The sequence below is a fragment of the Manis pentadactyla genome, chromosome 5, assembly GCF_030020395.1.
Source record: "Manis pentadactyla isolate mManPen7 chromosome 5, mManPen7.hap1, whole genome shotgun sequence".
Taxonomy (NCBI): Eukaryota; Metazoa; Chordata; class Mammalia; order Pholidota; family Manidae; genus Manis; species Manis pentadactyla.
Window position 1 is genome coordinate 175208758 of NC_080023.1, and position 27660 is coordinate 175236417.

At 33.9% G+C, this 27660-nt stretch overlaps 1 protein-coding gene across 13 annotated transcripts in view; it reads right to left on the minus strand.

Annotated features, from left to right (window-relative positions):
- SYCP2 (synaptonemal complex protein 2) overlaps positions 1 to 27660 on the minus strand; it is a 100062-nt gene that overhangs the window by 36766 nt on the left and 35636 nt on the right. For 5 of the 13 annotated variants that reach the window (XM_036901838.2, XM_057503122.1, XM_036901843.2 and 2 more), the window contains 20 exons: positions 25987 to 26114; positions 25182 to 25218; positions 23114 to 23184; positions 22966 to 23023; positions 22446 to 22501; positions 22002 to 22059; positions 21250 to 21418; positions 20184 to 20221; positions 19534 to 19704; positions 17953 to 18151; positions 16554 to 16759; positions 12727 to 12805; positions 12324 to 12473; positions 11719 to 11843; positions 10550 to 10644; positions 10359 to 10458; positions 9935 to 9993; positions 9729 to 9807; positions 9568 to 9624; positions 7888 to 8710 (listed from right to left, as the gene is read on the minus strand). In XM_036901838.2, coding sequence (XP_036757733.2) covers positions 8633 to 8710; positions 9568 to 9624; positions 9729 to 9807; positions 9935 to 9993; positions 10359 to 10458; positions 10550 to 10644; positions 11719 to 11843; positions 12324 to 12473; positions 12727 to 12805; positions 16554 to 16759; positions 17953 to 18151; positions 19534 to 19704; positions 20184 to 20221; positions 21250 to 21418; positions 22002 to 22059; positions 22446 to 22501; positions 22966 to 23023; positions 23114 to 23184; positions 25182 to 25218; positions 25987 to 26114 — 2013 coding nt within the window. In that variant the 3' untranslated portion in view covers positions 7888 to 8632. Of the gene's footprint in view, positions 1 to 7887; positions 8711 to 9567; positions 9625 to 9728; positions 9808 to 9934; positions 9994 to 10357; positions 10459 to 10548; positions 10645 to 11718; positions 11844 to 12323; positions 12474 to 12726; positions 12806 to 16553; positions 16760 to 17952; positions 18152 to 19533; positions 19705 to 20183; positions 20222 to 21249; positions 21419 to 22001; positions 22060 to 22445; positions 22502 to 22965; positions 23024 to 23113; positions 23185 to 25181; positions 25219 to 25986; positions 26115 to 26687; positions 26735 to 27660 lie in introns of those variants that run through there. The other 8 variants (XM_036901836.2, XM_036901837.2, XM_036901839.2 and 5 more) reach the window with 8 other exon arrangements.

Consider the following 27660-nt stretch of genomic DNA (forward strand, 5'->3'; position numbering starts at 1 on the left):
GCAACAGCGGAGATTAACTCCATAGCAGCCGGGCAGGAAGCAGAAACCCTGTCTGTGCGCAGCTGCGCAGCACAAGCCACTAGAGGCCGCTGTTCTCCCAGGAGAGGAGGGCCACAAACCAACAAGAAAGGAAGTCCTTCCAGCCGTCACTCGTCCCAGTTCTGCAGACTATTCCTATCACCATGAAAAGGCAAAGCTACAGGCAGACAAAACCACAGAGACAACACCAGAGAAGGAGACAGACCGAACCAGTCTTCCTGACAAAGAATTCAAAATTAGAATCATAAACATGCTGACAGAGATGCAGAGAAATACGCAAGAGAAATGGGATGAAGTCGGAGGGAGATCACAGATGCCAGAAAGGAGATCGCAGAAATGAAACAAACTCTGGAAGGGTTTATAAGCAGAATGGATAGAATGCAGGAGGCCATTGATGGAATTGAAATCAGAGAACAGGAACGCATAGAAGCTGACATAGAGAGAGACAAAAGGATCTCCAGGAATGAAACAATATTAAGAGAACTGTGTGACCAATCCAAAAGGAACAATATCCGTATTATAGGGGTCCCAGAAGAAGAAGAGAGAGGAAAAGAGATGGAAAGTATCTTAGAAGAAATAATTGCTGAAAACTTCCCCACACTGGGGGAGGAAGTAATCGAACAGACCACGGAAATACACAGAACCCCCAACAGAAAGGATCCAAGAAGGACAACACCAAGACACATAATAATTAAAATGGCAAAGATCAAGGACAAGGAAAGAGTGTTAAAGGCAGCTAGAGAGAAAAAGGTCACCTATAAAGGGAAACCCATCAGGCTAACGTCAGATTTCTCAACAGAAACCCTACAGGCCAGAAGAGAATGGCATGATATATTTAATACAATGAAACAGAAGGGCCTTGAACCAAGGATACTGTATCCAGCACGACTATCATTCAAATATGACGGTGGGATTAAACAATTCCCAGACAAACAAAAGCTGAGGGAATTTGCTTTCCACAAACCACCTCTACAGAACATCTTACAGGGACTGCTCTAGATGGGAGCACTCCTAGAAAGAGCACAGCACAAAACACCCAACATATGAAGAATCGAGGAGGAGGAACAAGAAGGGAGAGAAGAAAAGAATCTCCAGACAGTGTATATAACAGCTCAATAAGCGACCTAAGTTAGGCAGTAAGATACTAAAGAGGCTAACCTTGAACCTTTGGTAACCACGAATTTAAAGCCTGCAATGGCAATAAGTACATATCTTTCAATAGTCACCCTAAATGTTAATGGGTTGAATGCACCAATCAAAAGACACAGAGTAACAGAATGGATAAAAAAGCAAGACCCATCTATATGCTGCTTACAAGAAACTCACCTCAAACCCAAAGACATGTACAGACTAAAAGTCAAGGGATGGAAAAACATATTTCAAGCAAACAACAGTGAGAAGAAAGCAGGGGTTGCAGTACTAATATCAGACAAAATAGACTTCAAAACAAAGAAAGTAACAAGAGATAAAGAAGGACACTACATAATGATAAAGGGCTCAGTCAAACAAGAGGATATAACCATTCTAAATATATATGCACCCAACACAGGAGCACCAGCATATGTGAAACTAATACTAACAGAACTAAAGGGGGATATAGACTGCAATGCATTCATTCTAGGAGACTTCAACACACCACTCACCCCAAAGGATAGATCCACTGGGCAGAAAATAAGTAAGGACACGGAAGCACTGAACAACACAGTAGAGCAGATGGACCTAATAGACATCTATAGAACTCTACATCCAAAAGCAACAGGATACACATTCTTCTCAAGTGCACATGGAACATTCTCCAGAATAGACCACATACTAGGCCACAAAAAGAGCCTCAGAAAATTCCAAAAGATTGAAATCCTACCAACCAACTTTTCAGACCACAAAGGCATAAAACTAGAAATAAACTGTACAAAGAAAGCAAAGAGGCTCACAAACACATGGAGGCTTAACAACACGCTCCTAAATAATCAATGGATCAATGACCAAATCAAAATGGAGATCCAGCAATATATGGAAACAAATGACAACAACAACACTAAGCCCCAACTTCTGTGGGACACAGCAAAAGCAGTCTTAAGAGGAAAGTATATAGCAATCCAAGCATATTTAAAAAAGGAAGAGCAATCCCAAATGAATGGTCTAATGTCACAATTATCGAAATTGGAAAAAGAAGAACAGATGAGGCCTAAGGTCAGCAGAAGGAGGGACATAATAAAGATCAGAGAAGAAATAAATAAAATTGAGAAGAATAAAACAATAGCAAAAATCAATGAAACCAAGAGCTGGTTCTTCGAGAAAATAAACAAAATAGATAAGCCTCTAGCCAGACTTATTAAGAAGAAAAGAGAGTCAACACAAATCAACAGTATCAGAAACGAGAAAGGAAAAATCACGACGGACCCCACGGAAATGCAAAGAATTATTGGAGAATACTATGAAAACCTATATGCTAACAAGCTGGGAAACCTAGGAGAAATGGACAACTTCCTAGAAAAATACAACCTTCCAAGGTTGACCCAGGAAGAAACAGAAAATCTAAACAGACCAATTACCAGCAACGAAATTGAAGCGGTAATCAAAAAACTACCAAAGAACAAAACCCCCGGGCCAGACAGATTTACCTCGGAATTTTATCAGACATACAGGGAAGACATAATACCCATTCTCCTTAAAGTTTTCCAAAAAATAGAGGAGGAGGGGATACTCCCAAACTCATTCTATGAAGCTAACATCACCCTAATACCAAAACCAGGCAAAGACCCCACCAAAAAAGAAAACTACAGACCAATATCCCTGATGAACGTAGATGCAAAAATACTCAACAAAATATTAGCAAACCGAATTCAAAAATACATCAAAAGGATCATACACCATGACCAAGTGGGATTCATCCCAGGGATGCAAGGATGGTACAACATTCGAAAGTCCATCAACATCATCCACCACATCAACAAAAAGAAAGACAAAAACCACATGATCATCTCCATAGATGCTGAAAAAGCATTTGACAAAGTTCAACATCCATTCATGTTAAAAACTCTCAGCAAAATGGGTATAGAGGGCAAGTACCTCAACATAATAAAGGCCATCTATGATAAACCCACAGCCAACATTATATTGAACAGCGAGAAGCTGAAAGCATTTCCTCTGAGATCGGGAACTAGACAGGGATGCCCACTCTCTCCACTGTTATTTAACATAGTACTGGAGGTCCTAGCCACGGCAATCAGACAAAATAAAGAAATACAAGGAATCCAGATTGGTAAAGAAGAAGTTTAACTGTCACTATTTGCAGATGACATGATACTGTACATAAAAAACCCTAAAGACTCCACCCCAAAACTACTAGAACTGATATCGGAATACAGCAAAGTTGCAGGATACAAAATCAACACACAGAAATCTGTGACTTTCCTATATACTAACAATGAACCAACAGAAAGAGAAATCAGGAAAACAACTCCATTCACAATTGCACCAAAAATAATTAAATACCTAGGAATAAACCTAACCAAAGAAGTGAAAGACTTATACTCTGAAAACTACAAGTCACTCTTAAGAGAAATTAAAGGGGACACTAACAGATGGAAACGCATCCCATGCTCGTGGCTAGGAAGAATTAATATCGTCAAAATGGCCATCTTGCCCAAAGCAATATACAGATTTGATGCAATCCCTATGAAACTACCAGCAACATTCTTCAATGAACTGGAACAAATAATTCAAAAATTCATATGGAACCACCAAAGACCCCGAATAGCCAAAGCAATCCTGAGAAAGAAGAATAAAGTAGGGGGGATCTCACTCCCCAACTTCAAGCTCTATTATAAAGCCATAGTAATCAAGACAATTTGGTACTGGCACAAGAACAGAGCCACAGACCAATGGAACAGACTAGACAATCCAGACATTAACTCAGACATATATGGTCAATTAATATTTGATAAAGGAGCCATGGACATACAATGGCGAAATGACAGTCTCTTCAACAGATGGTGCTGGCAAAACTGGACAGCTACATGTAGGAGAATGAAACTGGACCATCGTCTAACCCCATATACAAAAGTAAACTCAAAATGGATCAAAGACCTGAATGTAAGTCATGAAACCATTAAACTCTTGGAAGAAAACATAGGCAAAAACCTCTTAGACATAAACATGAGTGACCTCTTCTTGAACATATCTCCCCGGGCAAGGAAAACAACAGCAAAAATGAATAAGTGGGACTATATTAAGCTGAAAAGCTTCTGTACAGCAAAAGACACCATCAATAGAACAAAAAGGATCCCTACAGTATGGGAGAATATATTTGAAAATGACACATCCGATAAAGGCTTGACATCCAGAATATATAAAGAGCTCACACGCCTCAACAAACAAAAAACAAATAACCCAATTAAAATATGGGCAGAGGAACTGAACAGACAGTTCTCCAAAAAAGAAATACAGATGGCCAACAGACACATGAAAAGATGCTCCACATCGCTAATTATCAGAGAAATGCAAATTAAAACTACAATGAGGTATCACCTCACACCAGTAAGGATGGCTGCCATCCAAAAGACAAACAACAACAAATGTTGGCGAGGCTGTGGAGAAAGGGGAACCCTCCTACACTGCTGGTGGGAATGTAAGTTAGTTCAACCATTGTGGAAAGCAGTATGGAGGTACTTCAGAATGCTCAAAACAGACTTACCATTTGACCCAGGAATTCCACTCCTAGGAATTTACCCTAAAAACACAACAATCAAGTTTGAGAAAGACAGATGCACCCCTATGTTTATCGCAGCACTATTTACAATAGCCAAGAATTGGAAGCAACCTAAATGTCCATCGATAGATGAATGGATAAAGAAGATGTGGTACATATACACAATGGAATACTACTCAGCCATAAGAAAAGGGCAAATCCAATCATTTGCAGCAACATGGATGGAGCTGGAGGGTATTATGCTCAGTGAAACAAGCCAAACGGAGAAAGAGAAATACCAAATGATTTCACTTATCTGTGGAATATAAGAACAAAGGAAAAACTGAAGGAACAAAACAGCACCAGAATCACAGAACTCAAGAATGGACTAACAGGTACCAAAGGGAAAGGGACTGGGGAGGATGGGTGGGTAGGGAGGGATAAGGGGGGGGAGAAGTAGGGGGGTATTAAGATTAACATGCATGGGGGGGTAGGAGAAAAGGGAGGGCTGTACAACACAGAGAAGGCAAGTAGTGATTCTACAACATTTTGCTATGCTGATGGACAGTGACTGTAAAGGGGTTTATAGGGGAGACCTGGTATAGGGGAGAGCCTAGTAAACATAATATTCGTCATGTAAGTGTAGATTAGTGATAGCAAAAAAAAAAAAAAAAGGGGCAGTTCCTGTGTGGTAACCTCCAATGAGTTCTACACAAGGGTATAAAGGGCATATAAAAGTGTAGGCAAAGGGTCTGTTTGCGTCTATACAGAAGATCAAAGCCTAATTGGGCTACCCCGAAAATGAACTAAGATACAATATGAAAGAGAACTTCCAACATCAGCACTCTCTGGAAGACTCATGCCAGAAGATGATCATCAAAAAACCCCAACAACGATCCACGCACTGCTACAGCTGTAGCACTCATCCCACCAGTTCCTGGACTTGCCATGGGAATGAGGAAGGAGATTTCTAAGCTGGCCTGTGCATACAGTAAAACAACAAATTTGACTGGATCTATACTGTTGGAACTCAACCAAGAATTAGGAGAAGTGCAAATTGTAGCGCTCCAAAATCTTACAACTACAGACTATTTACTGTTAAAAGAACATAAGGGATGTGAACAGTCCCCAGGAATGGGTTGTTTTAATTTGTCTGATTTCTCTCAGACTGTTCAAGTTCAGTTGGACAATATCCACCATATCATAGATAAGTTTTCACAAATGCCTAAGGTGCCTAACTGGTTTCCTTGGTTTCACTGGAGATGGCTGGTTATTACAGGTATGCTTTGGTTATGTAACTACACTCCTATTATGTTAATGTGTGTGTGCAATTTAATTAGTAGTTTAAAACTTATACATGCTGAAGTTACTCTACAAGAAGATATGTCAAAGAAATAATCAATCTTCCCATGTTTTCTTCCGCCTGCTACTTCTATAGCTTTTCTTCTTCCTTCCTAATTACAACCCTTAAATAGAATTCGTGCCTCATATCAAATTTACCGAGTATCATAATTCTTCCAAGTGGTAAAGACACCTCAAGACAAATGCTAGGCATAGAAGCCACAGGGCATAAATATGCAAAGAAGTAAAAAGCTAACCTTTTCAAACAGTAAGGCTTCTCTCTCACTTACCAACTTTACATTTCCCTGTATGGCCCCGGAATATGACTGGTTAGCCAGAGACGGGTAAGATTCCTCAAGGGAGGAACAACCTAAGACAGGCACAGTCACAGGGGGGCCATCAGGTGAGAAATTGGGGATCAACAGAGGTGAGGCTTAGAACCTCACCCCCCCTGTTCTGAGAGAAATCTTCTGCATACGTGGATGTTTTATTGCCCTGGTCGAGCTTGGATTAACACATAGTCTACAGGCACACACCTGATCATCTACATTTGCTCTCTTACAACACTAAACTATGTTCTCTACCTTTATCTTGTATCTACCTACCACTTCAGCATTTTATTAAAAATAATAATAATAAAGAGAGAAATGTGGTATCCACATATAAATCAAGTATAAAAACCAAATGAGTATTCATATTTGAACTGACTGTTTAGAGTTCATAATGCATGAGCAAAACTGAAAGTTTCTGTGATGACTGCCCTTGTACTGTTCACTATGTAACTTATTCATTATGTAAGAATTTGTTCTACATGTAAGAACTTGTTTGTTATGCCTCAGAAGATTGGAGACTGACGAAAATTAGGCTTGGGGTGTATTAATGATTGTGCATTGAGCATTGACTCCCCTATACAGAATTTTATTGTCGTTAACAACCATTTGATCAATAAATATGAGCGATGCCCTCACAAAATAAATAAATAAATAAATAAATAAATAAATAAATGAAAGGAAAAAAAAAAAGAAGAAGAAAAGAAATCCTACCATTTGCAACAACATGGATGGAGCTAGAGAGTATTATGCTCAGTGAAATAAGCCAGGTGAAGAAACAGAAGTATCAAGTGATTTCACTCACATGTGGAGTATAAGAAAGAACAAGGAAAAACTGAAGGAACAAAACAGCAGCAGAATCACAGAACCCAAGAATGGACTAACAGTTCCCAAAGGGAAAGGGACTGGGGAGGATGGATGGGAAGGGAGGGATAAGGGTGGGGAAAAGAAAGGGGGCATTATGATTAGCATGTATAATATAGTGGGGGATATAGGGAGGGCTGTGCAACACAGTGAAGTCAAATAATGATTCTACATAATCTTACTACGCTGATGGACAGTGACTGTAATGGGGTGTTGGGGGGGGTACTTGGTGAAGGGGAGAGCCTACTAAACATAATGTTCTTCATGTAACTTGTAGATTAATGATAACAAAAATAATTATGTCTAGTGATTTATTATTCATTTATTTAGCTTCACAATATTATGGATGTTTTACCATACCTGGTTATCAGAATAGAAAATCTATCTCAATTCATTTATAACTTGAATGTATTTTATCTAACTTCCCCTATGAATGTTATAAATAGTCCCACATACTTATGCAATTTTTAGGAAGAATGTATTCCTGTAAGAGTAATTATTACTTCAAAATATAGCCTATGCTTTATTCCTGATTTTAGACAGAAATGTTTAGTGTCTCACCAAATGTTTTCTAAATTAGTTTCTAAATTGACTCAGATTCAGATTTACAACATTCTAGTCCTAGATTAGTAAGGCTTTTTAATGAATAATGCATGATAAATTTTACAAAATACATTGTTAGTATCTTTTGAAAAAAATATATATATACGTTTATGGCAGATTGAATATGTATTCATCAATGATTCTAGCAAATACTAGAAAATATTATTAAAGACAAGGAGCTTAAAAAGTATTTGTTAAAACAGCCTGCTTATGAGTTAATAAAACTTCTACCTAGCATTAAAATGTTTAAGAATATAGTAACTATGTTAGGCTACTGGAGCCATAACTGGGTAAATATACTCCACAACAATGTTCTCCAAATGCCAGTTAACAGTCAGGTAAACATTTTAATTCAGACTTCTCCTTCTAAGCATGGCTTAATTTTTATTACCTGTAGAATATTCTGAACTAGTAAACAAACAGATATATTAATGACTTACTCCAAAGTGTATTCATTTAAAAATAATTTTATATAAATTTTATCTTATTGAAAGGAACCTACACTTCACTAAGACTTGTCTAATGCAAACATTACCACACAACAAGCCAGTTCCTTTTACTATTTGGTTTCCCAGAAACTTTCTCCCTAAAAAATGTGTTATACAGGCAAAAGTCTTTTGGGTTTGGACTCATGTTACATTGGTTCTTTCTCAGGACATTGCTTTGAATTTGGGAGTTCCTACCAAGGTACTGTTGCCTGGGTGACATGTCTATTTTTGTTTGTGGGGCTACTCTGGTATTTCCTGCATTATACACAACTTAGTTATCATATATTAACACTTCTTTCATGAGCCATGAATAATGACATCAGTCCTCCGAGTACATTAAGAAGCTCCTCTTCTTGCTATGGCCAAGAAAAAAAAATCAAGCTATTAGGGATTCATTTTAAAACAACCCCTTTCATAAAGATAATTGTGTTTCAGTGCACACTCTATCCAATCCTCTAAGGTCTAGTCCTAAATTTCTATCGAGTTCTGTGATCATCACTAATACTGATAATTGGAAATAAATGAAATTTATATTATATTTTCCTCAAGAATTAAATCTAGTCTAGAAAAAAATTTCAACAATCTAGCTCATTTGCTTCAGACTAAGCTGGCTGAGTCACAACATCCTGATTCTCTACAATTTCAGCATACTGAGGTTCCATAAACTTTAGTAAGTACATTACTACATCCAGGATACAAAGATTAGTACTTCAGCACACACAGAAATGCCTACTGTCTCTGAGAAAACACCAAGCATGTTCACCTGGAGCAGCACCTTTATATGCCCCTGGAACTCAGTGGCTGGTCTACTGGACCTTTGCAGAGTCAGATCATTCTTTGCCTAAACCTAAGCAACTGAGTCTTGAGATCCAAGGAGACAATTTTTTCTGGGTAACTCTACCTTGACAGCTTCTTCAGAAGGCGTTGCAGAGGTCTGCTGCAGGGCATAGAACTTTAATACAAGTACACCATTTTTCTAGCCAATTTTAAAATTTGCAAATGGATATTTTTTTTTCCTTAAGAGGGACTCATTATTTAAATCACCCCTATTATTTTACTGTAAGTTTGCTCCCATTCTAATTTAAAGAACTAAAAGTCACTGGGCTGAAATGGTCTCTCCATCCTAAAAGAAAAAGACCCTGTGATTTCTCATTAAGAATATATAAAAGCATGAGTATTCCACTTGAAAAACCCAAACTAGATATTGATTTACCATTTCCTCAAGAAGCCTTTCTTGCAGCATTTTCATGTTTTCTTTCATCAAACACATCTGTAAATATAGATTATAGTAAATTTCATGCTTCCTTTATGAATTATTTATATAAAATTTTCACAGCAAAAAGGCTAATAATAGAGATTATATATATATTATACCTCAGATATAAACATAGTGTCTTCATAGTTGGTGTTGTAGAAGACATTTCTGTCCAATGAAGCTTTCAAAAGGTGAAGCCTACCAAGTAAAATAAAGTTATCTTTGTAAGAATTCAAATTAAATTGCTATAATAAAAAATTTTTTAATATAAACTTATTTTTAAAAATCTAACTTTTTAGATCCTAGTCATTAAAAATATACTAACCTCTGCTGTTCATTTTTTTGATAGGTACCAAACTTCTGAAACGTCTTTTCCCAAAAGTCCTAAATTTTAAAATATAAAAATTATACCTTAGTATGATTAAAAAATCAAAATGACAGAATTACTACATTTCTATTCCTAATTTAAATAACAGTGTGGTTATATGCAAAGAATATATTCCAGATTTTAAAAAATTGAACAGGAAAATCAGGATTTTTCCTTATTATCAAAAGTACATTGTAAATTTATCTGTAATTTAAGTGTGTGTAAATGAAACTGACTAAAGATCTGAGATACAAAAACTAATTTGTGCTCTAAAGAACAAAAATCTTATTGTATGCCCTAAAAGCATAAGGCTAATAGAAGTTTTCCTGAATATAGCTCTTTAAAAATGAGGCTTTAAAATTAAATTCTTAAAAGCACAAACCACAAATTCCTTCTCCAAATCTTTTAAAGATTGTGACTCTTTTTCAAAATTCTCCAGCTCTTCTTTAATGATGAATTGGAATCTATCAAGTTTTTTGATCCTATTAAAGACACAAAATGAGATTTTTAAAAATTATAGTACTTAGAATATATAGCATTTAGAATATTTTAGAAGAGACTTGTATTACAGACCTGCACTCCTGGATCTGATGGTTTATTGTTTTCAGGTGCTGTTGAGCTGTTCTCCAAGACTGCTTAGTAAAATAATCCATCATTTTTTTGCGGATCTGTAAAATACTCCTTTTTAACTTGAAAAAATCTTTACAAAATAATAAGCCAATACCATATTAAGAACAAAGTATTTATCATGAAATGTAAATGACTAAGAACTTTAAAAAGTGAAAAATTACAAACTCAGTGACTTAAAAAGAAGTGTTAGTAAATAAGCTCAGGGCAGTCAGTTGTCTGGCTTCATGAGGAAGGCTTTGACTAAGTGTTGAACTGATAATTATTTTCCTAAGGACACCACCACACTCTCCATTATTTATAAAAATGTTAGTGATTATAATTCTCTTCAGGAACACAGACTAAGTTACATTCAGAACTACTTGCCATTTTTCACTAAACATTCACGTTTAGCCACAGATAATTTACAGAATATATGAATCAGGGCTTCTCTCTTTAGGTCGACCTTGGATAAACTAAGTCAAAACAAAATAAATATACAGAATCTTAAATAATTTTAGGTTTTACCCCTTAATAAAAGGCAAGGAAGAGATAGAGCTGATAATCTGTGCAGAAAAAAATTAACAGAAGCACATAAAGAATGATCAATTCTAAACATAAGCATATGAGAAAAAAAGATGAGTGGAGAAAACAGTAATGGTTAAAAATCATTTTAGAGCATGTTTGTGCCAACATCACATCCTTGAAGCCACAGTAACTAAGGTATGTAAGTACAAAGCTGGCCAGACAGTGAAGTGGGTGAGCCTCTTGCTGAGGCTGTGCAACCTTTCAACCACATTTTAGTGTCCTCACTAGCAATCACCACTGAGAGAGAAAAACATGTAGGCATGCAAGAAATTAAAAAAAGAAAAATCATAAGGAAGAGTCAAAATGGTAAAGTGAAAAGGAAACTAGAACAAACCTGTAGAAAAAGAATATGGATAATGCACAGCTTTCAGAAGAGAAATCTGGCTCATGCGATAATGTTTTTCACCTAGAAATCATTCCAGTTTTCACCAGTACATGGGGGAATGGATGTTTCATTGCCAAAAGATCAAACAAGCTGATAGTCTAGTAGGAAGTGTGGCATATCATATTATTGGGTATAAATCATAATTTAAATAATTATAACTCACATGTGCTTTCTTCTTAAGCTCTGTATTGAGCATCTCAGATATCCCTTCATTTGAAATTTCAGGTTCCAAGTTCTCCCCAGGAATAGAAAAGTCACTTGTTGATAATGGAGATATACTTCCAGACACTGAAAAATGAAGACAGTCAACTAAAGTTAAAATATGCATTATTACAAATTTAGTCTTGTCATGAGGCTGAGAATAAAACCTTATTTTCAGATTTTACGTGTAATCTAAGGATTATGAAGTCAAAAGCAGACCTCACTTTTTCTTATTTAAAAATGTTCTGATTTATTAGGAAATCTTTTGGCATGGTATTAAGGCAGAAATGATAACATTAAAACAGAACATTTTTGGACTGATTATGTTTTAACTGGTTTTTACTACTTCCATCATTATTTATTTAGTGACCCAGTAATCTACCAGTAAATTCATGTCCTAGTAAAACTTCACATGGCAAAACCCATGATAGAATGATGAGGGAGATTAATGAGTAAGCAGGCCCTTACTGCAACATTAGTCACAGAAAGCACTTTGTGGTAAGGCAGCATCCTTCCTGGCTTGCATCCAAATAACTGCACCCTGACACAGGCATCTGACCCTCCTACCTCTGTAAGGGCGGTGGTCGGCATCTCCGGTTTTAGGCTGTTTTGGGGGGAACAAATAAGCTCCCCCTTCTTCTTCGAATTCTACTTCATCAAAATTACTTAGATCATCTTCTATGTACATTCGTTTACGACTAAGATGTTGTGTGGGGCCTTAGGAACAGTTAAAAAATAATTAACAATGCTACAATCTTAGTAAAAAATACCGAGTATTTTGATTTTATAAAAATGGCTTGGTTTCAGTTATTTGCATTTTTTAATGCAGCTGCTTTAAATTCTATCTACTTATTTTTTCATTTTGACATTAAATTGAATAATGGTATGACTTAAAATATATACTTCCTTTAGATGAAGTTTCACAGTAGTATTTTAGTAATTTTTAAAAAATCAAGTCTGAACTACAAACCTGATACATGAGTAGAGTCACACCATATTTTCTCTCCTCCTTCACTAGATGAAGATAATGAAGATGCTGAGTGACTTTCCTATAATATGTATTAGAAATTGGAAAAAAATACTTTAAGTATTCTTGGATTCATCTTTGACCACCCTTCTCAAACCCTAGAACCATTAAATTGGGTTAAATTGCTATCAATTCTTTTTTCAGATTGTTTTGCTTCTCTCTCTTCCTTTTCATCTCTAACACTACCAGGCACTAACCTAAATTCTTAAATTAACCTCAGTCTTAAATTGGACCAATAGTTTTAAGCTGACTCTTTTGGCTACTCCTGCTTTTACATTCCTCCTTAATAGGACTTTGATTTCTTTGAATTAGGAAATGGGGAGCTATAGAAAATGAAAATATGAACTCTTCTTTCGAGCAGTATCAAGCCACATCTTTTTCACCTAAATTTATGTTTTACTATTCCAATACACAGCTTTCTTTGTTCCAGTCAAATCAGTCTTTTTCCGATTTAATGAAAATGCATACCCACTTCCCTTGTGTTACTGTTCTTTCTCCACATAGTCTGTAAAGACCCACTCATCCATTTAGGTCTAGGTCAAATCCCAGCCCTCTCCAAGCTGTGGAATTCTGTCTCAACTTTCCATACTTTACAGGTTATTGAAATATTTCTGTTGATGGATCAATGGACTTTTATAATGGCAAAAAGCTCAACCAGATTCCTTCATCATCGTGAAACCACTAAGTCCTAACTATAAACATGTCAGCCAGTGGTTCAGCAGCTATATCCTCACTATTTAAGAACTTACTATTTCTAATTTTTAAAATTCCAACTTTTCTAGGATCAAAGCATCCTACCTGCTTTAAACATCAGATTTTCATGTTAACAGCAATTTAAAAATGATAAAATTTTAATTAAAAGCCAGTAATCTGATTCTTATATGAATCATTTTAATAATGTTTAATGGTTAAACTACTATCTATATATTCTTTTTGCTTTGCATATGATTTTCACTGGTATTTGTAGGTTCAATTTCCACATTCTTTTTCTCAACTACTTACATCTCAACAGCTGTTGCAATTCTGTGTTTCTTGTGTAAATACCATAGAATTTGTATTTTTTTCTACTCACAACAGAATTATTCTTAATTGGCAAGGCTTGGGCTATGAATGAGCAAGATACATAGCAACCCAAAGGAAGTTAGAACATTATTCAAAGCCAAAAACAAGAGTTAAACCAAAACTACCTAAATTTTGAGGAAATAATGCTAAAATTCAACATGTGTTCACAATTAAAAGGCAAAAGCAAAACATTAATTTGATAATAAGTATCTACCAAAAACTAACATTGCTTCAGAGTCATAATCACCTTAACAATAAGAGAGACCAGGACCTATAAGGACTGGAAAAGAAAATGCAAAAATTATCATGAATAACAGTTTGTTAATCTATATTCAAAATCCAAGAGAATCTAGGCAAGTGATTATGGTAGAATTAGTCAGAAGTTGGAGAGCTAAAAAACAATAGTGTTTTTATACAAAAGCAAAAAATTAGAAACTGAGGAAACAAAAATTTTAATAGAGCAAAAAGAAAATCTGTAAAACATATAGGAATTAATCTAAGTCTACTTTTCTTTATAGAAGATTTGGCATTTGGCACAGCTTGTTGGAAATAGCACCAGAAAGTAGAAATATATGTGGATGAGAAATCTTGATATTGGGAAATAGCAATTCCTCCCTTAGAGAAACAAATTCCAAAACTTATAATGGAGAAGTAAAGGGCCAAGAGAATTGAGAAATCAAAGAATGAGATGGGATTGGGGTAGTGAAACACCCTGTAAGTGTAAACAATACTAATTAAAGCAACATGGTGTTAACAGGGACAGATTGGTTAGTAAAACATTGCCTAACAGCAGACCCATATAGTTGCCAAGGCTAGGACCAAATTAGCATCACAGATGATGGAGAATGGAAGGGTGGCCCATGTATGATGTTGCACTAACAATTTTACAAGAAAAATGTTTATAACATCTGAGAGAAGGATTTCTTGAACAAAAAATTGGTAAATCTCATTATGTCATATCTTGTCATATGTAAGTTTTCTACTTAGTGAAAAGACAAAATATGTCCTGGAAAAAGAATGTAGAGTTAATATCTGGAATATATTAAGAACTTCCACAAACTTACAAAAAAAACAATGCAATATAAAAAATTAGAAAAAATAGGAAATTCACAAAACTTCCAATATCTAATTAAGAGTCAACAGGAAGCAGAATGTTATGTAACAATTAAAATTCCATTCTAGCACACAGCGGCATCAAAGAATGAAATGGGGATTACTAAAGTTTTTAGATTTTTAAGGACAAAGCAATCCTAGCAAAGATCATGGGATTATGGTCTAGTGGGATACTGGTTTGCAAACTGCTCTGTAAGATTTGAGTCTTGCAAAAAGTGCCTTGGTGGCTATCCTGGAGGGAGGCTAAATAGACTAAGTATTTAGACTTTCTGCTTTAAACAGCATAGTTCCATTTTATCTGCTTACCACATTACAGGTTACATGTAAGATTTGTCTGAAGAATACACTCTGTGAAGACTACTTATTAAACAGAACAAAAGGACCATAAAACCCTAAAAAAGATAAAAGCATTCAGTTCAAAGTGAGAGGCTAAAAGGTTGGTTGTATCAGAGGTTTTAGATACTGGCTGCAGGTGTGCTGAACTATCATTAATCCCATCTTTGTAAACAGATTTAGCACATATCAAGAGAGTAATATATCTTAGCATTTACTATGTGTCAGCTATTATGCTGATATAATCACCCTATTTAGTTATCCACAGCCCCATTTTACAGATGAGAAAACTGAGGTGCAGAGGGATTCATTACCAAGTAAATTATTACATAGCTATCAAATAGTGGAGCCAGGATTTAAATGTACTTCTGTCAGAACTCTTCCAGCTATAGTGAACTATATTAGCCTGGCAATAAATTCTGTAACTTTATTACTACCTTAACGTTCTCCAAAGTAAGTCACCTATACAACCCAAGCCAAAAAAGAAAAAGGGGGAGGAGGTAGGATGAGGTTTGTAAACTGGACCAAACTATCCATGACTTACAAAAAGAACTCCAAACACAAAACTCCTCATGGACACACACTTTTAGCTGTCCTCACTCACTTTGACCCATAATTAATTCCTATTTTTACTGTCTTTTTAGAAGACTTTTGAGCATAGCTACATGTTTTATTAAGAAGAAATGGTACATATAACAATACATGAAAGGGGGATGAATGAGGAATTTTTCAGTATTTCATTAAATTTGTTAATCTTAATATTCATACTATTTACCTACTAGTTTTAAAGTTCCTTACAAAACTCTAAAGCAAATGCTATAGTCCTAAAATCTTCAACTACATTGTTGTCAGTTTGCTTTGTCAACTTGTGATTTAGTGACCAAAGGTTACAGACCTCGAGCTGTGGTGAAGTCTGAAAGATGCGCCTGTACTGCAGGAATGAACCTTCTGAAGTACAGCACATGAACTACGTAGTTTTGAGGTGCAGACAAGCAAATAGTGCCTTTGGGGAAGCGGCTGTTCCGCTCTCAGACCTTTCACTGCTACCCACATGCTTGCCATGGAGCGGTTCACTTCTCATCCTCCTCCAGTATAGCTACTTAGCGGTCTGTTACCTTATTTGTCAGCAGGTTCCTTCTCATCCCCAGACCAAACCCAAAACCTTAAGAATGCAAGCAATGTATTTTTAGCAAGGTTCGAGGCAAATGATTTACCCCCTTCAGAGATATTTGATAAACGAAAAAAAATATACATACTCTTACCAAAAAGAATGATCGTGAGCAACTTTGTCTTGCACACAGTAAATTTTTTTCATTTTTTTTGAGTGACTTCATTGGGCCTCCAACTCTGTATTTACTTTTTAAGGACTCAGGTGATGAAGTTTTTGGGTAAGGAGATATTGATTTCAATATACCATCATAATCCGGAATAAAATCCCTTTCTGTTATTTTCTCATTACCTATATTGCCTCCCAAAACACAAAGAGATGGCAGGTGTTAATCATTGATGTCTTAGAAATAGGATGATTAATTTAAATTCTAGGAATGATTCATCAAGTCCTTAAATCTTACCTGTATTTGAAATGGATATATTTTTAATAAATCAAGACCAAGTTATATTTAAAATTTTGTTATAGTTTAAATATTTTATATTTAAAAAATATTTTATAGAATTTTGTTTTATTTTAAGTATTTTATAATTTGAAAATAAATGGCTTAATTTAAAATGTAACCAATAAGAACTTTTTTCAAACAAAAGCATCTGTAGTATGAGCTGCACTTTATAATGGTCAACCTAAGTATTATCTTGAGTACTTTGACAACACAGCCAGTACTGTTATGCATTAAAGTAGCATAATTTTATGGTTAGAAATGGTTTGGGAAATCATCCGGTCTAAGTCCTTTATATATAGGTGAGGAAATTCATGGCTGTAATAAGTCTTGGAATAATGAATTCTCAGATAGACAGTTTTCGGATCAAATCAGGGCATGTACATCTGTCTTCTGAGTATCTGCTTATCTGAGATGACAGTGGTCTTGAGCATTATGAAAACACTCTAGAAAGAACAAAACAGCTACTTTAGAGGAAGTGTATGTTAACTGATTTAAGCCTTAAATTTTAACTGAAATGATGGACACTTAGAAATGCTTGAAAATATTCTTAAAAAGAACTGAAAAAGACAAGCTTGTTCTTACAGTTTCTACACTTATAAAAGCTCCGAAGAGTAAGAACTTTGCTAATTATTTTAAAATAAAAGCAAAACCTCAGTTGTTTATTAAGCTAACCCATGATGGCTCCACAGAATGACCATGATATTCCTCGGAGACTTTTGTTAATGAAATGTAAAAAAGAAAAAAACAGAAATCCCCATCATTATTTTCATGTTACTAAACGTATTCTGAGATAAAAGCAAATTAAAATGTTTATTCAAGCTTTCACACTGCACTTTGTAAATACATACTAGCTTCCTAATATAAGAAACTTCAGTGTCAATTTAGCAAGTCTATTTAGCAAAGACCAAGTTACCAGCATAACCTAGTCTAAAAATGATGTTTTGACTACCTAAAATCTTAAATACACCCCTCAAAATTAATCTTCAAATTATATTTTCATATAAAGTTATAATAGAAATTATTGAATAAAGGGATAAATGATACTGACATCTCATTACTTCTATAAATGATGGACTCCCAGATAAGGATATAGGAGATAACTCAAGGGTATTATCTCTTATAGTATCTTTTAGTAGAGATGAGTTTTTCCATTCTTTTAATATATCCTTTTTTGTTTCGACAGAGAAGGCATTCTGCTGTTTCTTTGACGACTTCCTGGTTTTGCTTCTGGAATGGATATTCTCCTCCTAAATGTATTGATAACTTTCAAATTACACTCAAATACAAATAATTTATATACTTGTACACATAAAACTATTATTACATACAGGCATAAAAGAGGCCTCAACATGTACTGACTTTTTTAATATACTAGAAGGCATATGACAAATTCATAGGAAAATACATGGACTATAATAAATATAAGAGATACAAATAAAATGCTATAAGCGTTCAAAGATCACATCCAGTTTAGGGAAAACAGAGTTTCTAGGTTTCATGGTACCTGACTTGCTCAAGAGTTAGTAAAAAGATGGCAAGGGAAGGCAGAGTGGGACTATGGAGGGCTGATGACACAAGCAAAGGGAGGAGAGAGTACAAGCCGTGGTTGGAAGCCACAGGTTTTTCTATTTGACTGTTACAGCTCTGGGTATATACTGAGGAAGAGAGGAAATAAACTGGGAAAGGTAGTTTGATGCTTTGAATGTCTGAATGTATGACAAATTTCAGGGTTTTTCTTTGAAGAGGGGTAAGATGAGAGGTGGCTTAGGAAGACCTGTTTGTACGTATAGTAAATTATAGTAGTAAGAAGTAACAGAAAATGTGGAAATAAGGTATGAAGTCTTTAAACTTTTCCAAGTAAGAGATAACAAGGTCACAAACAAGGGGAGATGGAGGTTTAATGATGTCAAATCAGAACAATATAATGGTCAGAGACCTATCATTAGTGACAGACTCTTTGGGTTCAAACCTTTGTTTTACCACCTTTTAGCTTGTGTGACCTTGGGCAAGTTCATTCATCTTTCTGAGCCTCAATTTTCTCACTTGTAAAATGAGATGTCAACAGTAGTGCTAGTCATCTATAGTACTTATGAGATTTTAAGAAGTTAAATCTATAAAGTCCTCAGAATAGCACCTTTGTAAGCACTCTATTCTTTTTTGTTGTTAAAAAAGCTTTCAAGCACAGGTTGCTAGGGATATTATGTCTGTAACACTGAGACAGAAGGAAGAAGTCAGCAATGGACAGTGGTGGGCAGTGTATGGGTTCGAAGAACCTTAGATCCAGTATTTTTGCTTATAGTCAAGAGAGATTCAGATTTCCAACAGTCTGTAGTTTCTTGAAGCCTAATTTTGGAAAGATCAAGTACTTTTCTAATTCAAAGACAGTAACCATGATAATAATTTTGCTAGAGTCAAATATCTGTTTTGTAACATTAATGCCAACTTAATACAAATTTTAACATTATATTGCCTAAGGACCAATTCTTAGAATTATGTAAGTTTTCTCATATAGAAGGTTAATCTTAAAAAGAAGTGAGAAGACAACTTTGACATATTTTAAAAATATATTCTATATTTAGTATTTTAAGAGGCCTTAGAGAAATTTTTAATATGAATTGTATCTATTTACCTTTACTGGCAATTTCTCTTTAAATGAATTTGAAAATTCCTGTTCACTCTCTGATTCTGAATTGGAGAGATCTTTATAATTTTTTCTGGTTTTTGCCACTCTTCGTGGAAGTCTGGTTCTCCCATCTGGAACTATCTCATCTGCCTTTTTGGTGATGTTCCTTTTGGGAGCCTTTAGGAGAAAAATTTCTGAATATTATCAGATCAATATTTGAGATACAAGAAATATAAGCTATTTGGTATAAAATTGGCACCGTGAAAAGAGATACATAGGAATAAAGATTTATGATTAATATTTTTTAAATGGCCAGATTTTATCTTTCCATTACAAATTTCTTCTCTATCACTGTTTTATCCCTATCATTAAAGCTCTTAGAGGCCTGATATATGTATCAGAGAAATATAATTTGAAAGAAAGGAAAAAAAAAAGAGAGAAACATGGAAAATACCTATAATCATAGAATGAAATAACCCAAAACAGGCCAACATTACTCAAGAGGCAGCAGCAAGCCTGCCAAGTTTGGAGTAGTTATGGGAACAATTGACTGATAAACAAGGATAAAACTATGAGATGACAAATGAATTTTTTTACATAACAAGGTAAAAAATAATTTTTAAAGGTAAGTTTGAACACAAACTTCTTGGCATTACCGATTTAGATCTTGGTTGTCCCTTTTCCAAAGATGGTCCTGCAATCAAGAAAATGAGGTCAAAATTTTCAAATAGAGAACAAGTGGCATTAAAATTTATTAGAATATTTCTGCATGTAAGTTAAAATCATAACAAGAATACATCTTTAAATGCATTCAAAAGTTGAAATTTCAAGATGATTTGAGGCTAAACTGACATTAATTACTTTTCACTGTATAGCATTTGGTATGATACGAATTACCAGTTTCCTTTCTCCTTCATATTATAAAACTTTTTAAACTTTTTAAACATACAAGAGACTATGTAACATAAAGTTAACACTCATGAACCTGCCGTTCAATTTAAGAACAAGATTAGGAGTAATGATGAATCTACTCAGGCATACACCTGTAGGACTCTCCATCTCCCCTCTGCTGAAAGGTCATCACTGACCTGAGAGCTGTTTCTCATTTACTTGACTTTAAATAAGTTCTGCTTCACAGAAATGTACTCCCAAACAATATAATCACCTTTATAAAGTAGTATTGTAAGTAATGTTCTATGATTTGATTTATTTTTTACCCATCATTTATGTTTCTAAGAAGTCTCCATATCCCTGAGGGTAGCTTTAGTCCCTATTCCCTTTTTTGCCTTTCAAGCACAACTTCAACTTTCTAAGCATTCTCTGAAGCCTGAGAAGTGGGACTCTCCAAAACCTATACCTCAAATTCTTATCCAACTACTTTAAGAGATTCACTAGAGAAAGCACAAGCCATATGCTGGGAAAACATTTTGTGGAAGATTTAGGCAAAAATATTTTGGCAATAAAATTGTTTTCCTTTCAGTATGTTTTTATTGCAGCTCTGTGAATTCCTAAAAACTTTGTGTGCTGAATGTGGCAGGGATGGATGTCCAAGCTTTGATTTTGTTTTGTTTAGGGTGTTTGGTTCATGAATACCTAATACATTATTCACAATAGTTAGCTAAATAATACATTATTCACAATAGTTAGCTAAATAATACATTATTCACAATAGTTAGCTAAATAAAATCATTGGCAGTGTTTCTTTAAAAAGTGATTTCTTACTTGATTTCCCAATTTTATGTTTCTTCACATTTTTATTTCTGCTGTAGTCTATCAGCTGTGGTTTTGATTTCGGTTCTCTTAGCCAGCTAATATCAGTCTTGCTGTCATCATATCTGCACTCTGTGTCAGAATCACTAAGGACATTTTTCTTTTCATGATTTGTTACACTCTATTTAAAAAAAAAGAATCCTTGTAATAGATGAAGAAAACTGTCATATTATATATGTAACTCTAGGTAAGATAAGCCAAAAAACAAACAACAAAAAAAACAGAAAAACTAACTTCCATTTTTTAGCATTACTAATCTACCAGGCATTATATGTCACTCTAGGTAAGATAAGCCAAAAAACAAACAACAAAAAAACCAGAAAAACTAACTTCCATTTTTTAGCATTACTAATCTACCAGGCATTAAGGGCCTATCCAAGAAAGTCACTCAGAAATCCAGATCAAAGATCAAGATTTGTATTTTGTTGTTGGTATGGTTAATGAAAAGTTAAATCAAAACAGCTTACTTCCACAGAGCTATAACTTCATACCATCAAAGTAACTCAAGTTATCTTCTATTACTAGACGATTATAAATAGCTCAGAGACCAAAATAAAAGTTACAATGGGAATTTGGATAATCTCAGAGAGGAAAAAAAAATATCCAAATATTTTTGCTTTCCAGTTCTGAGGCAATCTTCAGCATTGGAAAATTATTAAAAGAAATACTGTTTTTAATAGACACATTAGGATATTACAACTTACTCTTTTATTTTTTGTTTTGAAAGATGGTTCAAGTTCATCATGATTCCTTAAGCCTACCCTTAAACAAAAATAGGCATTAATTTTAATTACTTGTTTTCTTAAGGTAGCATGCATTGGACAGTTAGACCTGAGTTTTCAGCCTTTACTCTTTTACTAGTTCACTACATAATTCTGGTCAAGTCACTTATCCTCTCTGACCTCAGTTAATTATAAAATAACAGGGTTAATATAGATGAAAGAGAACAGTCCTTTCAGCTTTATCTGAATATTAATTTTAGAAATGCTGAAATAATAAAATCATCATGGAAGTAAGTAATCAGGACAATGATAATTTTCTTCACTCTTTTCATACGTTAAAAACTCAAACTGGGAGAAAGCATTTAAGAAAAAGAACCGTTACATGTATTTTAGTCTGGTCTATCTAATCATAATAAAAACACCTACAGTTTTATTGAATTGTCCACACAGGCTTCTGTAGCTGTAGCTTGAAATTCTTGGATCTGTATTGTGAAGAAGCATGAAAAATTTTCTCTTAGTGTTAAAGTAAGGGAATCAAAAATGAAACATACAAAATCTAGTTCCTGTCTTTTTATATAATCATTAGATCATTAGGGTGTGACAATAAAATTAAGCTTACAAAAATATCTGTACATTTAAGAAGAAAGCTAATAATAAAAAATATACTAGAAACAAAACTGTTTTAAATTTGTTGCATCAATAAGGAAAGTGATTTACTCCCCCCATGCCTCAATTACTCATTTTTCTTTTGTTCAGTCCAGGGGATTTGAAAGGCAACTAAGTATACCTAGGTTGGTACCAAATAAATTTTTAAATAGTTAAAAATATATTTTAAGATGTTTTAAAGTGTATCTGTAAGAGGATGGAAATAAAAAAATACACAATAAGTAACTGTACGGTAAATACAAAGCACTGAATACAAAATAAGTACTGATTTCTGGCTTACTCCAAGTTTTATAACAGGCTCGTCAGCTCCATTCAAATTAAAATTGTAAACATCATTCCTGTAAAAATGAAAAAAAATAATACCATTATACAATAAATAAATTTTCTTCAAATGTGAAGAAAACTACAATTTATGAAAAACTACTTACAATGGGCATTTAGAAGTAACGTTAACAAAAGTAGTCTTCAGTTTTCTGTAACTTTTTATCTGAACCTTCTCCTAAATACAAAAGAAGTCTACATTAAACCATTCAAACTTGTTTATTTACTATACTTGGCAAACAACATACACAATTAAATTTTCATATATTTTCTGAGTTATATTTCCACTGATATAAATTGTACATTTATAATAGTTTCCTTAATGTAAACTGAAAAGAAGTATTAAACATCCACACTTTTTTAAATATTGAAGGCTTAAGTATTAACTAAGAACATAATAGAAAGTATTATAAATCAAATACAAAACACAAGCTTTTTATGTCCTTAGTGTTTACTGACATTACAGAGGTAAATTATTTTCTCACAAGCTGAATTTTGGTGATTCTAGAATCATAAAACATGCTCTGACATATTTTTGAGGGGTGGACTCTCACTTGCTTTAAACTCTTAAATAGAAAAACTTTGGGAGAGGCTAAGGTTTATGTAAAATTTCATGTGAAAGAGTAAAAATTCTATGAGTCAACTAGTTATATGTAAGATTATTCCTATAGGCTACTGATCAAATTATATTCAACCCCATCAAAAAGCAGTTAGGGCAGAAAAGAAGTTAGATACAATTTTAATATAGTAGGTGAATAATTGTGTTTTATTAAAGTAATTTAACTATAATTAAGTATATAAATAATATTACTGATTGATTATTGCTCAGAAATAATGAGAAATCTAATGTAATATCTAGTAAGGGGGAAAATAAAAACTAAAATATTCATTTTAGTTGTGATTTGTCTTCAATTTTATTATTTCTTTTGGCTATTATGTATAGAATTGTTTGTATCATTCCAAAAAGTTTGTTCCTCAATATAATTCTCTTCTGATCAGTTAACTGACTTATCCTTTCCAATGATTTTTACCAGTGTTTAATTACATTTGTTCATATTTTGCATGGCAGTGTGTGCTAGGTATTACAGAAGATACAAAAATGAGCAAAGATATTAAAGAGGCTAGAGAAGTGAGCAAAGTTGTTATACAGGATATAAAGATTATTCTAAACAGTTACACTCTAGTAAAAAACAGAAAAAAAGAACTTCAACAGTGAATAAAATAAAAAAGGCACAAAGAAATTATTGTGCAGATTCAGAATTCTTGCCCATTTGGATTTTGAGCTAGGGTACTTTGGAGAGTTTTCATAAAAAAGACAAATGCTGAAGCAAGGCTTGCAAGGAGGAATAAGGTCTTGACAATCTGAAAAGAGGGTGAGAGAGCCTGCTGATTCAGTTCGAAGTTCTTTCAAAAGGGGAAAGGAAAAGAGAATGAACACTTAGGAAAGACACTTCAGGGAATCAAGTTATCATGTTTCAGCTAAACCAGACATGTCTAGGGAAGTAACGTTGGGAAATAAAACAGACTTTTAAAGGGACTCGGGAGCCTGCCTAAGTCTACACTTAATTCTATTAGCTACAGGGACAAGAGAAGGATTTTTAACAAGAGAATGACATAATGGAAGCTGTGTCTGGTATTGAATGTAATGAGTGGATTGGCACAGAGAAATACTAGAGGCAAAGAGAATTATTTAAAGACTATTGTAATAAACCAGGGATTAGAAATTAGAACTCAAAGTAGGGAAACAGTAGTTGGCATGGGCAGGAGAGGGGAAGAAAGTAATTTTGAGGAATAAATAAGAGATAATTTATATTTTAAGCCTGGATGAATAGTAAATGTTTTTAGTAAAAATAGGGATTTAAGAACGATCTTACTGTCAGAAGAGATGGGAATAGCTAGAAAAAATATGGAGCTAAAGATCTACTGAGTCATGTACCAAAAAGTAAAAATATCACACTCATATACATAAAAGAAGCATTTTCTTTGAAAAGCAGAACAGAAGATTAGAGGGATATTTTCAGTACTTGCCACTGAACTTATCAGTTGTTCAATCTACTTATCAATATACTGAAAACATTAAGTCTAATTCCATCTTGCTACTATTCTATTTTAATGTTCAAGTCAAATATATAGAATTTTACTATACATTTGGTGTAGTTAATAAATGAAACCTACCTTATTGAACTGTAGATCAGATTTGTTTGAAAAACCACTATAAAAAATGTTTTGTCAAAATTAGAAAAGCAATTAAGTAACTCAGTAGAATCTTTTTCATAAAAGCCATCTTATTTAAAATAAAGCACATTTGCATTATCAAATCTACATTCAATATGCCATAAATAACTGAAATGTGACAGCACTAGTCTGATATTTTTGCAACTTCACTCACAGTAGATAGCAACAACACTTAATGTTAAGTTGAATCATTCAGGCAGCAGGAGGTGGCACTGCAATATAAAATGAATGGTTTTGCCATGAGAGCAATTTTTTCATACCACATTAGTAATGCCAGAATCTACATAAATATGAATTAACCACCTGGCAGCCCATAGAGACATTTTGTAGTAAGAAAAGAAGTAACCTTCAGAAAGATTGCAAATAAGGAATACACACTTTAAGTAACTCATTTTGGGTCATTTAAATTTCATATTTCATTCAGCAACACATTTAAATATATTGTCACTAGGCTCAATAATAAAATCCTAGAATCTATATCCTAAAGATTTCTGAAATTGCATGCTGTATCAATATGGTATTTTTTGATATTTTGTAAAATGTAATCAGATACTAAAATGACTAATTTCAAATTTAGTCCTCTTCCTGTATGATTTAAACAGCTACTATTTATCAAAGTAAATAAGTAACTGGACAGCTACATTAGTATTTAAACATAGGTTTAAAACTAACTTTCTTAAAACTGTGTAAAATAATTTAGTTGTATCTGTCTAAAAATATTCACATCTAAAATTTAAAAACATACCCGTCAATCAAAGACTCTTTTAATTTTCTTGTAGACTTTATGCCATCCTTTGGTTTGTATCTCTTATTGATTTGGCTTATCAAGGAATCTGCTGCATCAGCAAATCCTTTCCCTTTTGATTTTTCTCTCTGAAACAATTTTTAAATTACTTAAAAATGCAACCAGTTAACTTCAAAGGAAAATAAAGGAAGCCTGCAAAGAAAATTTAAGAAAAATCTGGTTCTATGTATAACTACAAAGCTGAATAAAGGAGGTCAGAAATTATTTAGTAAGTTTGATTTTTTTAGGCAGTAAGATAACTCAGGGCAAATCCTGGAAAAAAGAACTATACAGACTGCTCTGTAAAGATCAAAAGAAAAGTTTCTGTCCATGTATTAAAAAAATCATATAAAAAGTTGAAGGAAACTAAAAGCTGGTTCTTTGAAAAGACCAATAAAATTGACAAGCCTCTACCCAGGTTAACTAAGAAAAAAAAAAAAAGATAGAAATGATGACGACTCATTTCAGAAATGAAAGAGAGGCTATCACTACTGATCACATGGACATAATAAAGGGATATTTTAAACAACTCTATACCCACCAACTTGATAACCCAGATTAAATGGACCAATTCCTTGAAAGATAAATTCTACCAAACTTCAGGGAGAAACATCACCTGAATAGGCCTCTATCTATTAAAGAAATTGAATCAATATTAATACCTTCCACAACAGAAAGCACCAGGCACAGATGGATTCACTGTTGAGATCTATCAAACATTTAAGGAAGATTTATATTAATTTTCTACAATCTCCAGAAAGTAGAAGCAGAGGGAATACATCCTAACTCATTCTATGAAACCAATATTATCCTAATACCAAAATCAAAGACATTACAAGAAAGGAAAACTATAAACCATTATCTCTCATGAACACAGATACAAAGATCCTCAACAAAATATTAGCAAATCGAATCCAACAATATATGAAGAGTCATGTATCACAACCAAGTGGAATTTATTTCAGGTATGCAAGGCTGATTCAACATTTGAATATCAACATAATTAAGGCTAAGGAAGAAAAATCATATTATCATACTAACAGATGCACAAAAAGCATTTGGTAAAATCCAATACCCATTCATGATAACAGCTCTCAGAAAACTAGGAAAAAAGGGGATTGATATTTGATAAAGAACAACTATGAAAAAAAATTACAGCTAACATCATACATAGTAGAGAGAACTAAATGTTTTCCCACTAACATCAGAAACAAGTAAAGAATGTCTTCTTTCACCACCACTAATGCAGTTAAGAAAAGGAAATAAAAGGCATACAGATTGGGAAGGAAGAAATAAAACTGTCTTAGTTCACAGATGACATTATTGTCTATGTAGAAAATCTCAAAGAATCAACATAAATACTTCTGGACTGGAGCTGAAAAGCAATTATAGCATGGTTGAAGGATATGAGGTTAATATATAAAAGTCAATGGCTTTCTTATAAACCAGTAATGAACAACTTAAATTTGAAATTACATTTCATTTACTTTAGTACCATCAAAAATGAAATACTTAGGTGTAAATCTAACAAATATCTAAAAACATGTAAAGATCTATATAAGGAAAAAACCACAAGACTCTGATGAAAAAAAATCAAAGACTATCTAAGTAAATGTAGATTTCATGTTCATGAAT